Source organism: Stigmatopora argus, chromosome 7, assembly GCF_051989625.1.
Source record: "Stigmatopora argus isolate UIUO_Sarg chromosome 7, RoL_Sarg_1.0, whole genome shotgun sequence".
NCBI classification, from domain to species: domain Eukaryota; kingdom Metazoa; phylum Chordata; class Actinopteri; order Syngnathiformes; family Syngnathidae; genus Stigmatopora; species Stigmatopora argus.
In genome coordinates, this window is record NC_135393.1 from 19,016,252 (window position 1) to 19,038,857 (window position 22,606).

A 22,606-nucleotide genomic window follows, 5' to 3' on the forward strand; every position below is an offset into this window, starting at 1 on the left:
GAAATGCTAAAACAAGTGACTTTTTATATATTTTGAACACAAATCATCCCAAAAAGTCTCCGTAATGAAGGTATATCCTAATTGGCTCCGCCCACACATTAGAAAACAGAAAATGATGTCACACCACACGCAGAAATCTGCTAGCTAGCGCGCTGCATTGCTATTGTCATCAACAACCAGCTAGCTATGGCATGATTTGCATTTTTTGCAGACCCTTTTTCCCCTCCTACTGTTTAACCACGTTTGTTTAGATTGAATCTGTGTTTTACCTTATTTCAATGTTTTTTTTCTGCTTTTTTTACTTTTAGGGAACAAAATTAAGTCTGAAAAAAATGCAAAACACGCCATAGCTAGCTTGCTAGCTAGCTATGGCGTGTTTTGCATTTTTTTTAGCGGACTCTTTATTTTGTTTCCTACTGTTTATGCCGGATTGTTTAGATTTAATTTAGGCATTACCTTATTTCAATATTTTTTTCTTTTTTCTGCTTTTTTGACTTTGGAGATTTTACGTTATATTTTCATTTTATGGCATTTTTTCGCATTTATGTCGTTTTCACATTTTCTTTTCTTGGTTATACGTTACCCAAGGCAATAAAATAAACAGTAAGTCCAGCATTTTGCTTATAAATCGCTAAGTAAGCTTCCATTTAGGGCACAGGTGTCAAAGTGGCGGCCCGGAGGCCAAATCTGGCCTGCCGCATCATTTTGTGCGGCCCGGGAAATTCAATGATGAGTGCTGACTTTCTGTTTTAGGATCAAATTAAAATGAAGAGTATAGATGCATATTATATTTCCTGATTTTCCCCATTTTAAATCAATCAGTCATTTTTAATCCATTTTTTTCTGTGTTTTTAGTTCAAAAATCATTTTGTAAAATCTAAAAATATATTTAAAAAAAGCTAAAATAAACATTGTTTTAGACCTATAAAAAACTGAATATTCAGAGACTTTTAAATCAATAATTGTCATTTTTTTAATCATTTTTTTCTGTGATTTTAGTTCAAAAATCATTTTGTAAAATCTATAAATATATTTTTAAAAAAGCTAAAGTAAATATTGTTTTAGATCTATAAAAAACGGAATATTTAGGTCGTGTAATCCAGTTCTTTTAATCCATTTATTAAAAAAAAAATCTAAATATTATATCTAAAATGGTCCGGCCCACATGAAAGTTGGCATTAAAGCGGCCCGCGAACCAACCCGAGTCTGACACCCTTGATTTAGGGCATCGTTTATAATAATAATAATAATAATAATAATCGGACATAGGCCCTGTCGTCATTATCAACAACAAAAAGAGAGTTTAGGAGTTTAGATGGGAACCCGTTAGCTAGCAAGCGAGCCAGACACGATCCATCCAAAATCACAGTTTTTAAAGAAATGAGCCACATTTGAGCGCCAACGTCCTTTTCTACGTGTAGAATAGCGATGGTGCGACCATTTGCCTTCGTAGCACTTTGACACATTTTCAGAAAATGCTAATTGGGTCACGGGAACCGCATGTTCGTGTTGCGAAAGACCGAGGGGGGATGCGTCTGGCCTGACATGACAAGAAGAAGAAGTCACGCACGGCACGGCACGCCTGGAATAGCCGCTTCGAAAACACAGGCCCGGTTCCCCAGTGCTCCTTTTGGGTTAGAGTGGCATGCCAAAAAAAATCCCCCCCCAAAGGAAGGGTCTCGCTGTCCACGGCTTTTGAAAAATGCGCCCCCCCGGGGGCCGCTTTCACTCAGCGGCGTGACATTTGGAAGGCATGTCTAACGTGGAAAAGGTCTCCAAAAGACACGTGTGAAAAGGCTTACAGTAAGGAGTCCAGACTTTTTCTTTTAGGAGGCGCCATGTTAGCGGCACAATCTGGAGAATTTTTCAAATGTATTTTTAGGGGACGGTGGGAAATGTCCATGATGAAAAGAATCCCCCTAAAAAGTCTTAAAATGACAGAATGGCTCCTATTTTGCTTGGCAGTGTTGGCCAGATGGCGCCATTTTGGCTCTTGATTATAAATCAGCCCTCAATACAGACAGATTGACTGGAACCTGTGGTGAAAACCACATGAAATATGACAGTTATATTTTAAAATGACAATTAGGACGTGCATCCAAGTCTCGGATTAAAACATTTTTTTTACAGTTTTATGGAATTTATTAATTTATTTATGATTTTTTTTTTACGTGAAATTTGTCCATCATGACTAGACCCACAAAACAAGTCTCATCCAGTCATGCCAAAAATTTAAAAAAAAAATACATCCCATTAAGGACACGTTTGACTTTGGACGCGTACAAACCGTGGTTTTAAATATCGGCTGCCAATCCAACGTTCTTTAGTCAATTCCATTGTTTCTTCATTTTTTACTATTTTTTTTGCATATTTTCAGGGGGTTGTTTTACCACTGTTTTTGTGTTTTGCAGTTTTTTTGTGGGTTTTAATTTTTTTTCCACCTGGTGTTTAGGCAGAATTGTTTAGATTTAATTTGGGGTTTACCCTATTTCAATTTTTTATTGTTTTTATTTTTAGATTTTACGCGGTTTTCATTTGATGGTTTTTTTTTGCATTTACTATGTGGTTTTCACATTTTTTTTATGTTTCTTTTGACTTTGATTTTTTTAATGGTTTACGTGGTTTTCCGGTTTTCTTTTTTGGGGGTATTTGGAGGCTGACGGGAAAAACTTGGGTGAGGATTTTTAGGCTTTAATCTTTAGACCACAACTGTCAAAGTGGCGGCCCGGGGGCCAAATCTGGCCCGCCGCATCATTTTGTGCGGCCCGAGAAAGTAAATGATGAGTGCCTTGTGACTTTCTGTTTTAGGATCAAATTAAAATGAAATGGATAGATGTGTATTACATTTCCTGATTTTCCCCCTTTTAAATCAATAATTGTATTTTTTTAATCCATTTTTTCTGTGTTTTTAGTTCAATAATCATTTTGTAAAATCTAAAAATATATTCAAAAAAGCTCAAATAAACATTGTTTTAGATCTATAAAAAAATGAATATTCAGGGCTTTTAATCCAGTTCTTTTAATCCATTTGTAAAAAAAATGTATCTAAATATTATATCTAAAATGGTCCAGCCCACATGAAATGGAGTTGACGTTAATGCGGCCCGCGAACCAACCCAAGTCTGACACCCCTGGTTTACGTGGTTTTCCGGTTTTCTTCTTTTTGGGGTATTTGGAGGATGACAGGAAAAACCTTTTTTAGACTTTAATAAATTGGTCCAAGCATTTTTCCATTAACTGCAATCAAAGCGATTGCCGTAGCGCCTTTTAGCTAACGATAGCAAATAATCTCTTGGGCAGGTGCTGATCCGCGTCATCGACACCAACAACCACCGTCCGGAATTCTCCCGGGCCAAGTACGAGGCCAGCGTGCCCGAAGACCTCCCGGCCGGCAGCGAGGTGCTCCGCGTGGAGGCTCGGGACCAGGACGAGAAGAACAAGCTGACCTTCACGTTGCTGAGCAGCACCGACCCCGTCAGCCTGAAAAAGTTCAAACTGGACCCCGGGACGGGGACGCTCTACACCGCCGAGGCGCTGGATCACGAGAGCGCCCGAAGCCACGTCCTCACCGTCATGGTGAGCACTCGTCGTAGACTTAGTAAACAATTGGAACACAATTTCTTGACCAATTTGTCCACCTCAGGTCCGCGACCAGGACATCCCGGTGAAACGTAACCTAGTGCGGGTGGTGGTCAACGTGGAGGACGCCAACGACAACGCGCCGTCTTTCGTGGGCACGCCCTACTCGGCCCGCGTCTACGAGACGGCCGCCGTGGGCTCGGCCGTGCTGCAAGTGCTGGCCTTGGACAAAGACACGGGACGCAACGCCCAGATCGTCTACAGCATCGAGTCAGGTGCCTTTGCCGTCCGTCGCCGTGGAAACAAAATGCTAAGGGGAACCGCTTGGGAACGAGGCCGAGCGATGCGCCGACTCTGCGACCTTTCGTCCGCCCAAAGTCGAGACAAAAAAAATGAAAGCGTTCATTGTAGTGCTCACCAAGTCATGAGTCAGCCCGCCCACTGGATTGTTCCGTCGGCCCGCCCGCGGAATTCGTCTTAACCGTTGTTTGAAACCACGTGACTTTTGCCGGATTAGAGCCCAGGACGACCTACATCTTTCCATCCCTTCTGTGACCGAGATTGGCATTTGATTGGCTGGAATATGCAACCCATTTAAAAGCCTGGCATTTTTTTTAGGAATGTACAAAAAAGGCGATTTTCGGTGATGAGAACCTAACACGAAAAGGTCTAGAAACGCGAGACGAAAAGAAGCATTCCCAATTCCGAGCCATGGTTCTCCGACCTTTGACCCCAATACGTCCAAAAGGACACTTTTGACCTCATTTTTCTTCATTTTTGACCCAAATTCAGCTCACTATTTTTAAACAGGAAGCCTGGAGACCGAGTAAACCTTTTTTTTTTCATTTTCTGAACCGCTTTATCCTCACTAGGGTCGCAGGGGGTGCTGGAGCCTATCCCAGCTGACTTGGTCACTATTTTTAAACAGGAAGCCTGGAGACCGAGTAAACATTTTTTTTAATTTTCTGAACCCCTTCATCCTCACTAGGGTCGCGGGGGGTGCTGGAGCCTATCCCAGCTGACTTGGGGCACAAGGTGGGGCCAGCCAATCACAGGGCACAATGAGACAAATAACCAATCGCTCGTAGCTAGGGGCAATTTAGAGTGTGGGAGGAAACCAGAGTACCCGGAGAAAACCCACGCAGGCCCCGGGAAGAACATGCAAACTCCAGCCGGGTAGACTTACCTGGATTTGAACCCAGAACCCCCAGCGCGAGGCCGACACCCTAACCACTAATCCATTTTTTTTCTTCAAATTCCAATTATTTTACACATTATTTATAAAAATCCTGCCGCCTTTTGTGCACTAGTTTGGACACCCGTGCTAAATCCCGCCCACCTTTTCTTTGTCTGCGGCAGGAAACGTGGCCAACTCGTTCGCCGTGGATCCCGTCCTGGGCACGGTCACGGTGGCCAAAGAACTGAGCCGCGGCGGCGTCTTCGAACTGGCCGTCAAGGCCACGGACGGCGGCGCCCGCCCGCTCTCCGCCTCGGCCGCCGTCCGCGTGGAGGTGACGGTCTCGGACAACGCCGCCCCCAAGTTCCCGGAGAGGGACTTCTCCGCCGAGGTGGGCGAGTCGGCGCCCCCGGGCACCTTCGTGTCCTCGCTGGCGGCCGTGGGGCGCTCCTCCGTTTTCTACCAAATCAAGAGCGGGAACGAGGACGGCGCCTTCGACGTCAACCCCAACTCGGGCGTGGTGGTGACCCGGAAGGAGCTGGATTACGAGACCACCCCCCGCTACCAGCTGGTGGTGGAAGGGACCAACATGGCGGGGCTCTCGGGCAACGCCAGCCTGACCGTCCACGTCAGGGACGAGAACGACAACGCCCCCGTCTTCCGGCGACGGGAATTCCGCGGGCTGGTGGACGAGGCGGCGCCGGTGGGCAGCGTGGTCCTCACCCCGGAAAAGACGCCGCTGGTGGTCCGCGCCTCCGACGCCGACAGCGAGCGCAACGCCATGCTGGCCTACGAGATCGTCCAGCCCTTCGCCCTGGACTACTTCGCCGTGGACCCGGCCACCGGCGCCGTGCGGGTCGCCGGCGCCCTGGATCACGAGCGCCGGAGCGTCTACCGCTTCGCCGTGCGGGTCCACGACCTGGGCCGGCCACGCCTCTTCGCCGAGACCGAGGCCAACGTGACGGTGGAGGTGGTGGACGTCAACGACTGCCCGCCGGTTTTCGCCCGCGACGTCTACGAGGCCGTCGTGGCGCTGCCCACGTACGTCGGCGTGCGCGTGGCCGAGGTGGACGCCTCGGACCGGGACTCGGGGGCCCGCCTCCTTTATTCCATCGCCGAGGGGAACATCGGAGACAAGTTCCAGATCGGCGCCGACACGGGCGTGGTCTCCGTCCGGAACGTGACCCAGTTGAGGAGCAGGTACGAACTGAAAGTGCGGGTTTCCGACGGCAGGTTCGCCGCCGTCGCCGCCGTCAACGTCCAGCTGAGAGAGAACAAAGACCACGGACTGGCCCAGTTCACCCGGGAGTCCTACCGGGCCTCCGTCTTGGAGAACTTGACGGAGAAGACCACGGTGGAAGTCATCGCGGCGGCGGGAACCCGCCTCAACGAGCCCCTTTTCTACCGAATCCTCAACCCCGACGAGCATTTCGAAATCGGACGCACGTCGGGGGCGGTCTCCACCACGGGGGTGGCCTTCGACCGCGAGCGCCGAGACTCCTTCCACCTGGTGGTGGAGGCCACCAAGGAGGACCCGTCCGTCGAACCCGCCCACGTCGTCCTGACAGTGACGGTGGAGGACGTCAACGACAACCCGCCCGTCTTTTTGAACCTCCCCTACCACGCCCTGGTCCGGATGGACGCCGAGGAGGGCCGGGTGGTCCGCCGGGTGGTGGCGGCGGACCAGGACCGCGGTCCCAACGCCCAAATCGCTTACCATCTGAAGGAACCCCACGAGCACTTTGACATCGACCCGTCTGGAGAAATCACCGTCAAAAAGCTGTTCCAGGCGGAATCCCCCGACGCCGTTTTCCTGCTGGTGGTGGTGGCGACGGACGGCGGGCGTCCCGCGCTCTCCGCCGAGGCGGAAGTCCGGATCACCGCCACGGATCGCGCCGTCCCCGTTTTCCAGAAAACCTTCTACGAGGCGGAGATCCCCGAGGACGTCGCGGTCGGCACGCCGGTCCTCCACGTTCAGGCCGGCGACTCGGAGGGCCCCCGCGTGGTGTACACCCTCGCCGAGGGAGACCCCCTACGCCGCTTCTCCGTGGACTTTGACACGGGGGTCCTTCACGTGGCCCGGCCCCTGGACTTCGAGACCCACCCGGCGTACCGATTGGTCATCCGGGCCACCGACGCCCTGACGGGGGCGCGCTCGGACGTTTTCGCCGACGTCATCCTGGGAGACGTCAACGACAACCCGCCGCGGTTCCCCGCCGAGGCGTACCGCGCCGAGGTCTCGGAGGCGTCCGCCGTAGGGACCCCCGTCCTCAAGGTGGAGGCCGCGGACTTGGACGCCGGGCGCAACGGGGAAGTCTTCTACCAATTGGTGGAAGAGGAAGGGGCGGGTCAGGCCGGCTTTGCCGTCGACCGCGACACGGGCCTGGTCTCGACGGCCCGGTCGTTGGATCGCGAGGAAACCCGGAGCCACCGACTGAGGGTCCGCGCCGTGGACGGCGGGGTCCCCGCCCTGACCGGCCAAGTGACGGTGACGGTGGACGTGACGGATCTGAACGACAACGCCCCCGCCTTCGTCCAGCCGGTCTACGAGGCCAGCGTTAGCGAGCTGGCGCCGCGAGGGCACTTTGTCACCCGAGTCCAGGCGTCGGACGCCGACGATTCCGACTCGGACAAGCTGGAGTTCGCCATCGTCTCCGGGAACGAAGACCAGAGCTTCGCCGTGGACAAGCGGACGGGGGCGCTGGTCTTGTCCAACCACCGCCGCCTCCAGATGCGACCCGCCTACCGCCTCAACGTGTCGGTGTCGGACGGCGTCTACCAGAGCTCGGCCGCGGTGGAGGTCGCCGTGACCGGCGCCAACTTCCACGCCCCCGCCTTTTCTCAGACCGAGTACGTGGTGGAGCTGGTGGAAAACTCCCCCGTGGGAACGTCGGTCGCCGAAGCCCGGGCGACGGACGACGACGAGGGCCTTTACGGCAAATTGGACTACCGCATCGTCAACGACGCGGCCAAGGATAAGTTCTCGGTGGACCAGAGGGGCCAGGTCTCCACCTCGGAGATCCTGGACCGCGACGGCGGCGCCGACAAGGTCATCCCCGTCTTCCTGGAGGCCCGGGACGGCGGCGGCAAGGTGGGCTTCTGCACGGTCAACGTGGTCCTCACCGACGTCAACGACAACGCGCCGCAGTTCCGGGCGGCCGAGTACAAGGCGGCCGTGGCCTCGGACGCCCCCCGGGGCACCTGGGTGGTCAAGGTGGCCGCCTCCGACGCCGACGAGGGCAGCAACGCCGACGTGGTCTACTCCCTGGAAGCCGAGGCGGAGAACGTGGCGGAGAACTTCGAAATCCACCCCACGACCGGCGTGCTCTCCACCAAAGAGAGCCTGGTCGGACTGGAGGGCCAGGTCTACGTCTTCGCCGTGCGGGGTCAGGACACCGGGACCCCGCCCAGACATTCCCTGGTCCGGGCGTACGTCTCCGTGGTGGCGCCCGAGACCCCCGTGCCCAGGTTCGGCGAGCCCCACTTCCGCTACGCCCTGGCGGAAGACCTCCCCGTGGGCGCGGAGATCGCCGCCATCCGGGCCGAGAGCCGACTCCCCCTGACCTACGCCCTGGTGGACGGGAACACCCCGGAGAGCAACCGGGACCGGGTTTTCGCCGTGGAGCCGGACACGGGCGTCCTGAGGCTCCAGAAGACCCTGGACCACGAGACCACCAAGTGGTACCAGCTGACCCTGCGGGCGCAGGGCACGCACGAGGGCCGCCAGGTGGCGGCGTCCGTGGACGTCAACGTCCAAGTCAAAGACCTGAACGACAACGACCCGGTCTTCGAGTCGGACCCCTACCGGGCCACGGCGGCCGAGAACCTCCCGGCCGGGACGCGGGTGATCCGCGTCCGGGCCTCCGACCCGGACTCGGGCGCCGACGGCCACGTGCGCTACAGCCTGGACGGCGAGCGCAACGCGCCGGAGGTGGGCGAGATCTTCGCCGTGGACGGCGAGAGCGGCTGGTTGAGCACGCTGAAGGAACTGGACCGCGAGAAGCGCGCCCACTACAGCGTGGCGGTCCTGGCCGCCGACCGGGGCGACAAGCTGCGGCGGACGGGCGCCACGCGGGTGGAGGTGACGGTGGCCGACGTCAACGACAACCCGCCGCGCTTCACGGCCGAGGTCTACAAGGGCACGGTCAGCGAGGACGACCCCCCGCCCAGCGGCGTCATCGCCATCCTGGCCACCAGCGACCTCGACTCGGAGGAGATCAACCGACAAGTCAGCTACTTCATTACGGGTGAGTTTGGCGGCAATCTTTCAAACGAAAACTTTTCATTTTTAAAAATGTTTAAATGGCCAATAGAAATATTTTCATTTAAAGAGAAAAAATAACAATGTTTTTTTCCATTCCTTCCTATTTAAAGAAACAGTAAATATTATCTTCAAAACAAAAGAGCAAAAAGTAAATACAGTAATCCCTCGATTAGCGCGTCTTCATTTATCAAGAATTCACATTTTTTTCCCTGCTAATTATGGATTTTTTGTTGTTTTTAGTTCCTAAAAATGTGAAACTGAAACTTGTAAACAGAAGCCACTTTTGATTCTCGACTAGGAAAAATAAAAGTTATAATCAAAACAAAAGCGCAAAGAAGTAAATACAGTAATCCCTCGATTCGCGCGTCTTCATTTATCTTTGCTGTTTTTTTATATCCAAACTGTTGATAATTTTTCTCCTAACTTATGCTTTTATGACTTCATATTGTATTTGAAATATATGATCTAACCCAAGGGTGTCAGACTCGGGTTGGTTCACGGGCCGCTTTAACGTCAACTTGATTTCACGTGGGCCGGACCATTTTAGATATAATATTTAGATTTTTTTAAATTATAAATGGATTAAAAGAACTGGATTAAAATCCCTGAATATTCTGTTTTTTATAGATCTAAAACAATGACTATTTTAGCTTCTTTTTTTTTTTTTACATATTTTTAGATTTTACAAAATGATTTTTGAACTAAAAACAGAAAAAAATGGATTAAAAAAGGACAATTATTGATTTAAAAGGGGCAACATCAGGAAATGTAATATACATCTATACTCTTTATTTTAATTTGATCCTAAAACAGAAAGTTGCCACTCATGATTGACTTTCCCGGGCCACACAAAAGGATGCGGCGGGCCAGATTTGGCCCCCGGGCCGCCACTTTGACACCTGTGATCTAACCAAAGAAAATTTAGTATATTTTTAGTCATTGTTTTTTAAACACTGTCAAATTAAAAGTAGCAGCAACTATGACTTAAAATTAGCCCTTTTTTGCATTTCATCCTTTTGTATTTTTTTAATTGCTTTCATTTATAGACTTTAGCATCATTTGTTTTGATTAATTAAACTTTGAATTCCGTCCACTGTTAAATGAACGCTACTCTGCAAGTGCTCACCTACTTTTTGGCATTCTTTTTGGGGCGGGACAGGTGGCGACCCGCTGGGCCAGTTCGCCGTGGAGCACGTGCAGAACGAATGGAAAGTGTTGGTCCGGAAGCCCCTGGACCGCGAGACCACCGACTATTACCTGCTCAACGTCACGGCCAGCGACGGCACGTTCACCGCCAAAGCCGTGGTGGAGGTCAAAGTTCTGGATGCCAACGACAACAGCCCCGTTTGCCAAAAGGTAACAAAGTCCTCGTTAGCTTGGTTTCGTTGACGCCATGTGCTCGTTTCATTTTGTGGCTCGTTGTGGTAATTAGCAAAGAAAAGAAAAAGTGATTTTTGAAAAAGACGCCTTTTGTTTTCAGTCTTTGTACAGCGAAAGCGTTCCCGAGAACTCGCCGGCCAATCGCCTCGTCTTGCAAGTGTCGGCCACCGACGCCGACATCCGCTCCAACGCGCAAATCTCCTACGAGCTTCACGGTGCCGGATCGGAACTTTTCCTCATTGACCCCGAGACCGGTAAGTCACGGGGCAAATAAGCGTGTCCGCTACTGACCGCCATCTTGGGACAGACTTTCTACAGCAAGGGTGTCAGACTCGGGTTGGTTGGCGGGCCGCTTTAACGTAAACTCGATTTCACGTGGGCTGGACCATTTTAGATAGAATATTTCGATTTTTTTGTTTGTTTTTGTTAAATGGATTAAAAGAACTGGATTAAAAACCCTGAATATTCAGTTTTTTATAGATCTAAAACAATGTTTATTTTAGCTTTTTTTTATAGATTTTTAGATTTTACAAAATGATTTTTGAACTAAAAACACATTAAAAAAGGAATAAAAAAAGACAATGATTGATTTAAAAGGGGGAAAATCAGGAAATTTGATATACATCAGACTATTTTAGATATAATATTTAGATTTTTTTAATAAATGGATTAAAAGAACTGGATCAAAAGTCCTGAATATTCTGTTTTTTACAGATCTAAAACAATGTTTATTTTAGCTTTTTTTAAAATACATTTTTAGATTTGCAAAATGATTTTTGAACTAAAAACACAGAAAAAATGGATTTAAAAATGACAATTATTGATTTAAAAGGGGTAAAAACAGGAAATTGAATGTACATATATACTCTTCATCTTAATTTGATCCTAAAACAGAAAGTGGGCACTCATGAGTGACTTTCCCGGGCCGCACAAAATGATGCGGCGGGCCAGATTTGGCCCCCGGGCCGCCACTTTGACACATATGTTCTACAGGGAAATATTTTTTAATAGCATTACTTCTGTTTTGATTGATGGTAAAGTTCTTGTTGATTTTGTCCATTTTGCAGGCGAGCTTAAGACCTTGAAACCGCTGGACCGCGAAGAGCACGAGGAGCATCGCTTTAGAGTGCGAGCGGTGGACGGCGGCGGTCGCTTCTGCGAGGCCGACGTGCACGTGACGGTGCGCGACGTCAACGACAATGCCCCCGTGTTCTCCGCCGACCCGTACGCCTTCACCGTCTTCGAGAACACCCAAACGGGGACCTTTGTGGCCAAGCTGCAAGCTGACGATGGCGACACCGGTAAGACCTTCATTTCTTTGCGATAGGTTGCGGGGGGTGCTAGAGCCTCTTCTAGTTCATCACATTGGGCACAAGCTGGGGCCAGCCAATCGCAGGACCCAAGACAAAAGACAATCAATCACAGCTTTTAACCAACGAGCCTACGTTGCATGTTTTTGGGATGTGGGAGGAAATTGTAGTACCCGGAGAAAACCCACGCAAGCGGGTTGGACAACGCACAAATAGCTAGAAAATGAAGTACAGTAATCCCTCGATTATAGTGGTTAATGTAGACCAGACATGGCCGCCATATACGAAAAACCGCAAAGTAAGGTCACCCCTATTTAAAAAAATATATATACTGTATTTTCACGACTATAAGACGCACTGCATTATAAGGCGCACCCTCAATGAATGACACATTTTAATGTTTTTTCCATATATAAAGCACACTGGATTATAAGGCGCCCTGTCTATTTTGGAGAAAATGTAAGACTTTTAAGTGTCCCTTATAGTCGTGAAAATACGGTATATTATTTTTTTAAAAATCGAGTGTGACTTATAGTCCGGGAAATACGGTGGGTCGCCTCCTCCTTTTGTGGGATTTGACAGATAAATGATGTTCCACGGCACCCCTGAAGCCACCTCTGTCGTTACAGGGCCGAACGGCGAAGTGTCGTACTCGCTGTCGGACTCGTCCGACGGCTGGTTCGCCATCGACGAGAACAGCGGCGTGCTCAGCTTGGCGAGGCCGTTGGACCGCCAGGCCAAGGCCCTGTACGAGCTGGAGGCTCGCGCCGCCGACCGCGGGGAGCCCCGCCTCCGGGCCACCTGCCGGGTGCTGATCTCCGTGCTGGACATCAACGACAACCCGCCCGTCTTCGAGCGGCGCGAGTACGCCGCCGCCGTGCCCGAGGACGCCTTCGCCGGCGGGCACGTGCTGCGCGTGCGGGCGGCCAGCCGGGACCCGGACGCCGACGGCGAGATCCGATACGCCATCGTCGGCGGGAACGAGCACGGGGCCTTTGCCGTGGACGCCGCCACAGGTGAGTGAGACCGAGCGGCTAACTTAGTGATGCTAACTGAGCGTTAGCTTAGGGAAGAGCGGACAGAGCGTACGTACGTCAAAATATGGATTTTGAAACACGCGTACAAAAATTAAGCTCAATATTATCTAATGCTTTTAAATCGTTTCCTTTTTTTAAACATTTGCAAAGAAACAGCAAATCAACTATTAGTCACGTTTTGGTTTTAGCTAACGCTAACACTGCTTGAAACTGTGAAATTTGGTTGAAAAGGAAGTGAATGAGCACTTTCAAAATAATGGAAGGTTTTGACAATGTGCAAAATGCTAAACTTATTTATGTTGTGTTTTCCAAAAGAATCGTTAACTCACATGTGTCAAAGTGGCGGTCCGGGGGCCAAATGTGGCCCGCCGCATCATTTTGTGCGGCCCGAGTAAGTAGATGATGAGTGCCGACTTTTTGTTTTAGGATCAAATTAAAATGAAGAGTATAGATGTATATTAAATTTCCTAATTTTCCCCCTTTTAAATCAATAATTGTCATTTTTAATCTTTTTAATTTCTGTGTTTTTAGTTCAAAAATCATTTTGTAAAACCTAAAAATATATATAAAAAAGCTAAAATACCATTATTTTAGATCTATAAAAAATTTGAATATTCAGGGCTTTTGATCCAGTTCTTTTAATCCATTTATTTAAAAAAATCTAAATATTATATCTAAAATGGTCCGTCCGGCCCACGTGAAATCAAGTCGACGTTAAAGCGGTCCGCGAACCAACCGTTGCGTTAACTGAAAAGTTCAAATGGCCGTCCCAAAATTCCAATGTTCAACCTTTTCATTTTGTCAATTTCCCCTCAGGCGACATCTTTGTGATCGGGGCGCTGGACTACGAGACGTCCCCCGAGTACTACCTGACGGTGGAGGCCACGGACGGGGGGTCGCCGCCCCTCGCCGACACGGCCACCGTCAGCGTCAACGTCACCGACGTCAACGATAACGAGCCCGTCTTCGGACAGCGCGTCTACGCCGCCGTGGTGGGCGAGGACGCCGAGCCGGGGAGGACCGTCTTGACGGTGAGGAGGCGTGACCGGGGGCGTGACCGGGGGCGTGGCCGGGGGCGTGGCCGGGGCCTCGGCGCCAAACATGCGGGGAAAAAAATTATTGGCGTGTCATTGACGTTAGGCGCTACAAAATGGAAGAAAAGCTAATGTTTGCAAAAAAGGATTTTGGTAGTTTGGTTTGTAGTTTTATTAACCTTTTGAAGGTATTATATTAGTATTATTATTTGTGGTTCTACATATAATTAGGATGACATTTGGGGATATAAAGAAAATAAATCCAACTGAAAACATTAGTTTTTAACTAGTAAAGGAATAATAATTATAATAATAACAGTAATTGGAATGCATAATATGAAAAAAAATCTACAGGTGACGGCGGAGGACGCGGACAGCCCGTCGTACAGCCGCGTACGCTACGCCATCGCGGACGGCAACGGCGGGACCCCCTTCGTGGTGGACCCCCTGCACGGTCATCTCAAAGTGGCTCGACAGCTGGACCGCGAGCAGGTGGGTTCCCTATTCCTTGGATGAGGCGACCTACGCCAAAAAGACCCCAAAACCAAAACAACGTTCTCTCTCCCAGACATCCGGCTACACGCTAACGCTGCTGGCCGTAGACAACGGCACGCCGCCGCTGTCCGCCAGCGCCGTGGTCAACGTGGACATCTCCGACGTCAACGACAACCCGCCGCTCTTCTCGCAGGCCAACTATAGCATCATCGTGCAGGTAAGCGAATTGACTTTTTCGGCCCAAAATAGTCGAATGATCCGAACTGGAGTCCGACACCCCCGCGCGAGTCCGTTTTAAGGTTGTTTTAACGACCCGCAGGAGAACCAAGCCCCGGGCACCAGCGTCCTCCAACTGCAAGTGTCCGACCGGGACGCCTCCCACAACGGGCCGCCCTTCGCCTTTTCCCTCGCCGACGGCAACGCGGGCTCCGCCTTCCGCATCGACGCCAGCGGCACGCTGCTGCTGGCGGCGCCGCTGAGCAAGAAAGAGCGAGAACACTACCTGCTCCGAGTTCAGGTTAGCGTCCCTCGAAACTCCGCCTTCGGGAATATTGGTCCTAAAGGATGTGTTTATCGGGGAGAATCCTACTTTAAAAAACGTCGTATTGTTTTAGGGGGCACAATGGCGTGCGTTAAGGTGAAAATGAAAGGTTGATGTGGTTGACTCAGCCATTTTTTTTCTTCCAACGGGGCTGTTTGACCATCTGCGGGTGGAAATTTCATGGGGGAGGCACTTTTTGGTTGGGATGCCAACAGTGCCCTCTGCTGGATAAAGAGAAGATAATATAGAATGCAATAATGTGCAAACGATTATGTTCATTTTTTGCCAAGACTATTAACATTGGATTAAAAAAAAACATTAGTCAGTCATATTCAGTTTTTTTTTCGCCATTAATCTATTATTTGACAAATATTTGATAGTTTATGAACCATTTAGAGGCTCAACATTGCTTATTTTTAGGCCGCTCAATTGTAAGTATAAATATGACATATTTATTTCTTTTAGGTGTATTGATTTTTTTACATTCTTTTAAAAACACGAATACAAATTTAAAATGTTATTAGTTTATTATTTTGTGATGGGCAAAGCAAGAAAAAAGTAGAAATAAAATGATTTGAGGATTAATTTAAGTAAAAAAAACTGTTATTTGAATAGTAATCAACAACTTAAATAATGTTTTTAGTATAAGAAATTCTAGATTAAAAAAACAGGACTACTAATTTAGAAGAGTTAACAAATTCAATTAAGTTAAGTTCATGTTATTTATTTATTTTTTTAGGGTGATTCTTCTGACCCGAATCCGCTAAACTTAGCTTAACGCTAATTTCTGGCATCCTTTTACTACATTTCTAAACGTATCTCTCCGCTTTTTCTTCTTGACGACCAATTTTAAGCGTCCGCTCATTTCTCGCCGACAGGTTTCGGACAGCGGCGAGCCGCCGCTGCACTCGGGCGCCTTCATCGGCGTGCGCGTGATCGAGGAGAGCGTGTACCCGCCGGCCGTCCTCCCGCTGGACATCCTGGTGTCGACGGCGGGCGAGGAGTACGGCGGCGGCGTGCTGGGCAAGATCCACGCCACCGACCAGGACGTGTACGACACTCTGCGCTACGGGCTGGCCCCGCCCTCGCCGCCGGCCTTCGCCGTGTCGCCCTCGGACGGGAAGGTGATCGCCCTGCGTCCGCTGGACGCCGGCCACTACGCGCTCAACGTGACGGTGACGGACGGGCGCTTCTGGGCCACGGCCCCCGTCAACGTGCACGTGCGGCGGGCGGCCCGCCGGGCGCTGGACAACTCGCTGGCCGTGCGGCTGGCCGGCGTGGCGCCCGAGGAGTTCGTGGGCGACCACTGGCGCGACTTCCAGAGGGCGCTGAGGAACGTGGCCGGCCTGCGCAGGAACGACGTGCAGCTACTCAGCTTGCAGCCGTCGTCCGAGCGCGCCGCCGACCTGGACGTCCTGTTGGCCATCGAGAGAGCCGGTAGCCCTCACGAGGTCAGTCCAAATTTTAAAAAAAAATGGAATTTTTAAATGCCATTTTTCTTTTTTTTTCTCATTCAGTATTCTCAGAATGGCTTTTATTGAACTTTGGAATTTTCATGCGATATTTTTTGCATTTATATTATTCGTATTTATTACTTTTTAAAAATTATTATTCAACTTCATCAAATATAATTGAATTCATTTTTTCCCCAATACATTTGCTAATGAATTTCCTAAAATTGCTCTTCATAATTCAAATGAAATGGTCATTTTGTTCATTTGTAAAATTTTATTTAATCAATTTCAATTATGTTAATCAACCACAAACTAAATAGAAAAAACAATTTACTTTGAAATACATTTGTAACATTTTTACACTGAAAAACGTTATTCAATGAATAATTGAGAATAAATTGTTGATAGTAATGATGCCCTGCAATTGTCTACGCTGGGCTAGGCTCCAGCACCCCTCGCGACCGTAAAAAAAAAATGTTGCTTTTTATGTGCACAAAACTTGCAATACTCTTTTCCACCAGTAGATGTCGGCAAAGTAACATTTACTATTTGTTGGTTATTTTCTGTTTTGCAGTGTCTTCCGAATGTTTTTCCCCATGAATAAAACAAACAAACAGTTTTTTTTTTAAAATTTCCAGGTGGTGTTCCGCAAGCTGAACTCGTCGGCGAGCGCCATGGAGGAAATGACGGGCGTTCGCATCGTGCGCGTCTTCCAGAAGCTTTGCGCCGGCGCCGACTGCCCGCTGCGCTTTTGCGACGAGGAAGTCTGGTTGGACGGCGCCGCCGTGTCCACCTACAGCACGGCGCGCCTCAGCTTCGTGGCTCCCCGCCACCTCCGCCGCGCCACCTGCCAGTGCCGAGGTACCCCCGCCGTCCAAGTGGGAGGGATGGCAGCCAGCCCAAAACAAAAAATAAAAATAAAACACGACTTTGGCATCAAGCGCAAAAAGACTTTTAGTCATTATGGAGCATTCATTGTCTCATAATGGATTGGATGTCCATGATTGAGTTCATTTTGGAGCCATTTTGGGTCATTTCCTGTTGATTTTGGGCCACTTCCTGTTGATTTTGGGCCACTTCCTGTTGATTTTGGGCCACTTCCTGTTGATTTTTGGATTACTGAACAGGAAATGCACCCGGTAACGTGGCGGAAAAATGGAAATGACTCAAAAAGTGTCAAATTCCAAAACATTTGTATCTGTCTGCTGCGGATTTCAAAATGTTTTTCACGAGTAGGCGTCCAATCCTTTTGAAATTGAGGAAGTGGCAGCCAATAAAAACAGTTGTCCACTCCCACTTCAAACAGATTGGACAAGTATGGGAGGTTCAGTCGTACCTCTACTTAAAAAAAAGAATTGGTTTCAGAACTTTTTTCGTAAGTTGAAAATTTTGTAAGTAGTTCAGTACTGTATATGTAAATTCCCTAATTTGTGGTTTACTTCCAATTGATTTGGAGGCTTTTACAGGTCACGTTTTGTTGATTTTGGATTACTGAACAGTACATTAGATTAGATTAGATTAAATTACATTTATTCATCCTGTACTCGGGAAATTCACTGTGAAAACACAGACACAGGAAAATACATTGTAGACCTAAATAGAATAGATTATAAGTGGCAAATAATAATAAGTGCCCCCAAAATGAACAGAAACAAAGCCACGTTCATTTGTCAACTTAAATTGGACACCTAGCATCGGCCAATGAGACGCTAGCTATCTTTTGCTTTCGTTTAAGTCGCAGCGATGCCTTTTGAAAAAGATACACGGGTTCTTGGCGGGAGCGCATGCTAACCTTTCGACAAAGTATTAGCGCACGGCTCCATTTTCTGTTGACACTTGTTCGCCATCTGTCGCAGGCGCCGAATGTCCCGCGCTGAACAACGTGTGCGATAAGAGCCCCTGCCCGGAGGGCACGGACTGCGTCGCCGACGAGCGCTCGGACGCCAAGTACACCTGCGTCTGTCCTCAAGGACACAAAAACAAATGTTCAGGTGAGACAACTCTCAAATTCATTTAAATCAAGGGTGTCAGACTCGGGTGGGTTCGCGGGCCGCTTTAACGTCAACTTGTTTTCACGTGGGCCGGACCATTTTAGATAAAATGTTTAGATATTTTTTTTGTAAATGGATTAAAAGAACTGGATTCAAAGCCCTGAATATTCAGTTTTTTTATAGATCTAAAAGAATGTTTATTTTAGCTTTTTTGCTATATTTTTAGATTTTACAAAATGATTTTTGAACTAAAAACTGAAAAAATGGATTAAAAAATGACAATTATTGATATAGAAGGGGGAAAATCAGGAAATTTAATATACATCTATACTCTTCATTTGAATTTGATCCTAAAACAAAGTCGGCACTCATGATTGACTTTCCCGGGCCACACAAAATGATGCGGCGTCCCAGATTTGGCCCCCGGGCCGCCACTTTGACACCTGTGATTTAAATTCAACAAAAATCCAAACTTAGCAAGGGAGGGGGGGAGGTTGGACATATTTGCACACGGACGAAAAGACCACATCACCCAAAGAGAAGAATCCTTGGGGGTTGCTTAACGAAACAATTACAACCAGCCGGGTCACTCACGCCAGGAAAACACACTCGTCCACCCTAAACGCGACAGCCTTGACACACAATGGCCGCCGCCATGTTTGAATTTGTGAACTTTTTGGTGCAAAAGTGGACTTTATTATTATTATTATTTTTTCTCAGACGGCCACTCGTTGACATTCAGCGGCAGCGGCTACGTCAAGTACCACCTCCTGGAGAACGACAACAAGGAGCAGATGAAGCTGTCCCTCCGCCTTCGCACCTTCTCGCCGCACGCCACCGTCATGTTCGCCAAGGGGACCGACTACAGCATTCTGGAGGTACGCTCCAAAAAAAAGCGGCTTGGCCGCGGGAGGGTCGGCTGGGAAAAGTTATTTTTCGGGCCGGGGGTGGGGCAAAGAGCACTTGACCACGCCCGTAGGAAAAAAGACCAATTTAAAGTCTCGTTCTAGTCTTTGGAGCCAAATACGCGGCGGTGCGTTTAGGGACAGCTCGGAAAACACATCACTCAACACAACAACTCCTCAAAACTGCCAAATAGGACATTTTTTCCGTACTTTATGACGCCAGTCTTTATCAAACTATTAAATACGGATTTTGTACTAAAATTAAGAAAATTTCCCACACCAAAAATAAATAATACATGTTTTTTATTCATCAATTTACATGGACAAATATTAAATTTTGAAAGTTTTGGTTTTTGGCTCGCCATTTGAACTCACCACGACTATTGATTCAGAAACTCAATGTCATGTTCTAAATGATTTAAAAATGTTCATTTATTTTGAAAGTTAGATTCAGTACGTACTGTAAGGGATGTGGGAATTTGAGTTTTATTTATTTATTAAAGCACATGTGTCAAAGTGGCGGCCCGGGGCCAAATCTGACCCTCCGCATCATTTTATGCGGCCCGGGAAAGTCAATCATGAGTGCCGAGTTTCTGTTTTAGGATCAAATTTAAATGAAGAGTATAGATGTATATTAAATATCCTGATTTTCCCCCTTTTAAATCAATCATTGTCATTTTTTAATCATTTTTTTCTGTGTTTTTAGTTCAAAAATCATTTTGTAAAATCTAAAAATATATTTAAAAAAAGCTAAAATAAACATTGTTTTAGATCTATAAAAAAACGATTATTCAGGGCTTTTAATCCAGTTCTTTTAATCCATTTATTAAAAAAAATCTAAATATTATATCTAAAATGGTCCGGCCCACATGAAATCAAGTTGACGTTAAAGCGGCCCGCGAACCAACCCAAGTCTGACACCCTTGTATTAAAGGGACAGTATATATTAATGAATCATATGAATGAACATATATATATATATATATATATATATATATATATATATATATATATATATATATATATATATGTCAATTTGTAAAGATTATGAAAGCAATAGCCCCTCCCACTATTTAGCCTGGGGAATTACATTTGAAAAAATAATGTTTTGGTCATCGGCGACAAAATGTTTCAGAGCGCCCTCTCTTTTTTGTGTCTGACAGATCGTGAACGGTCGCCTGCAGTACCGTTTCGACTGCGGCAGCGGGCCCGGCCTGGTGTCGGTCCACAGCGCGGCGGTCAACGACGGCGAGTGGCACTCGGTCTCCCTGGAGGTGGACGGCAACTACGCCAAGCTGGTGGTGGACGGCGTGCACGCCGCCTCGGGCAAGGCGCCGGGCAACCTGCGCACCCTCAACCTGGACGACAGCCTCTACTTTGGCGGGCACGCACGGCGCCACGCCGCCCGGCCGGGTCGCGAGCCGCCCGCGCCCGACGGCTTCCGCGGCTGCCTAGAGGCCATGGCGCTCAACGGGCTGGAGCTGCCGCTCAACACGCAGGCGCGGCGGGCGCACGCCGTGGTGGAGGCGCTGGAGGACGTGGCGCCCGGCTGCGCGCTCTCGCCGCCGGGGAGCTGCTCTGCCAACCCCTGCGCCAACGGCGGCGTTTGCAACGCCAGACCCAGTGGAGGTACGTAGGCCCATTTTTATTTATTTATTTTTGCCCCCGCTAGCTTCTTAACTTGTCAATTTTTTGTCATTTATTGCGATTCTAGTTTATTTTTTTATTTCTATTATTTTTTTGCTATTTATTTCCACCATTTGTTTGTGTTGAGCATTTTTGATTTTTTTTCCATTCATTATTTTTCCCGTTATTTATTTATTTATTTTGCCCCCGCTTGCTTCTTAACTTGTCAATTTTTCGTCATTTATTGCGATTCTAGTTTATTTTATTTATTTATTTTTTGCTATTTATTTCCACCATTTGTTTGTGTTGAGCATTTTTTATTTTTTTTTCCATTAATTATTTTTCCCGTTATTTATTTATTTATTTTGCCCTCGCTTGCTTCTTAACTTGTCAATTTTTCGTCATTTATTGCGATTCTAGTTTATTTTTTTTATTTATTTTTTGCTATTTATTTACACCATTTGTTTGTGTTGAGCATTTTTGAATTTTTTTCCATTAATTATTTTTCCCGTTATTTATTTATTTATTTTTTTAATATTTTTTTATGGCCATTCAATGCTGGTCACTGTTGATTTTAGGTCATTTTCCGTAGATTTTGGGGTTTTGCAGGGTGGCTTTCCGTACATTTTGCATCATTTCCTGTTGATTTTATAGCATTTTCTGATCACTTCCTGTACATTGGTCACATCCTGTTGATTTGGATAACTTTATTTTGGTTTTGTGGCACTTTTAAGTCACTTTCTGCCACTTTGGGGGCCATTCCCACACAACGTAAATTTGTACGGGGTTGTTTTTTAATTGACTTTTTTTTTTTTTACCTGAGAATCCTCGAGGCTTTTTTTCATTCGCCCTTTGGATCCCCCCAAAATTCTCCCAGCTTAAAAAAAAACATGTATAACGAGAAAGGTCCACTAGAGGGCGCTGTAGATAACACTAAGTGAACTAGTGTAATCAGAGTGAATCAAGAAAATATACAGTTAATCAAAATCTTTACCAAAGCAAGATTAAGTCTAAAATACGGCAAATTTCACAAGCATTTGTCACAAAGGGGGAAAAATATCCACTGTTCTGTAATTTGGACTTTGTTCTGCACTCAGTGGAAACAAATAATAGATTTAAGGAAATACGACGACATGGAATCCAAATCCAAAGTTCTTGGAATAATGACTGGTCTCTTTTTTTCTCCTCCTCAGGCTACGTGTGCAAATGTCCCGCCCCTTTTGCGGGGGTCCACTGCGAGCTGAGCCCCTGCGCCTCCAACCCGTGCCTGTACGGGGGCACCTGCGTCCCCCGGGGGGACGAATTCTACTGCCAGTGCAGAGGTCAATACTCGGGACTGAGGTGAGGACATTGGGACGGCCGCCCGCTTTCAAGGGTCTTTCTCTCCCCAAAGACGACCGGAGGACACTTTGCCACTCTTTGCGTTTGCCCGACAGATGCCAGCTGGGTCCGTTTTGCACGGACAACCCGTGTAAAAATGACGGCAAGTGCATCGATAGTCTGGACGGGCCGGTGTGCGAGTGCCAAGACGGTTTCCAAGGAGACAGGTGAGCTACCGTCGTTGAACGACCAATCCATGTGAAGAGGGTCAGTCAGTCTCTTGAATGAAATATTGGAAATCTAATCACATGGCTTGGTTTGATGTCCAAAATATATTACGGGACAAATAACAGGGGAAAACGGTACATTTCTATTGTAGTTGAGGAAAAATACAACTTTTTCTTTAAGGTCGTTATGACTTCATTTTAATGCCAATGCATTGAATTTGAGTCTGCCCCTGCCAATATGGCCGCCCGAGCCGCAAAAGCTCTTT

The 22,606-nt window shown here is 47.7% G+C and overlaps 1 protein-coding gene across 1 annotated transcript in view; it reads left to right on the forward strand.

Moving 5' to 3' along the window:
* fat1a (FAT atypical cadherin 1a) overlaps positions 1–22,606 on the forward strand; it is a 57,252-nt gene that overhangs the window by 27,474 nt on the left and 7,172 nt on the right. Inside the window, exons 9-26 of the mRNA XM_077605607.1 lie at positions 3,301–3,576; positions 3,644–3,854; positions 4,939–9,003; positions 10,180–10,376; positions 10,501–10,654; positions 11,468–11,701; positions 12,340–12,726; positions 13,564–13,778; positions 14,136–14,273; positions 14,350–14,493; positions 14,596–14,793; positions 15,696–16,268; positions 16,910–17,132; positions 18,128–18,262; positions 18,983–19,140; positions 20,331–20,796; positions 21,987–22,134; positions 22,230–22,340. Of these exons, the coding sequence (XP_077461733.1) occupies positions 3,301–3,576; positions 3,644–3,854; positions 4,939–9,003; positions 10,180–10,376; positions 10,501–10,654; positions 11,468–11,701; positions 12,340–12,726; positions 13,564–13,778; positions 14,136–14,273; positions 14,350–14,493; positions 14,596–14,793; positions 15,696–16,268; positions 16,910–17,132; positions 18,128–18,262; positions 18,983–19,140; positions 20,331–20,796; positions 21,987–22,134; positions 22,230–22,340 (8,033 nt within the window). The remainder of the gene's footprint in view (positions 1–3,300; positions 3,577–3,643; positions 3,855–4,938; positions 9,004–10,179; positions 10,377–10,500; positions 10,655–11,467; positions 11,702–12,339; positions 12,727–13,563; positions 13,779–14,135; positions 14,274–14,349; positions 14,494–14,595; positions 14,794–15,695; positions 16,269–16,909; positions 17,133–18,127; positions 18,263–18,982; positions 19,141–20,330; positions 20,797–21,986; positions 22,135–22,229; positions 22,341–22,606) is intronic.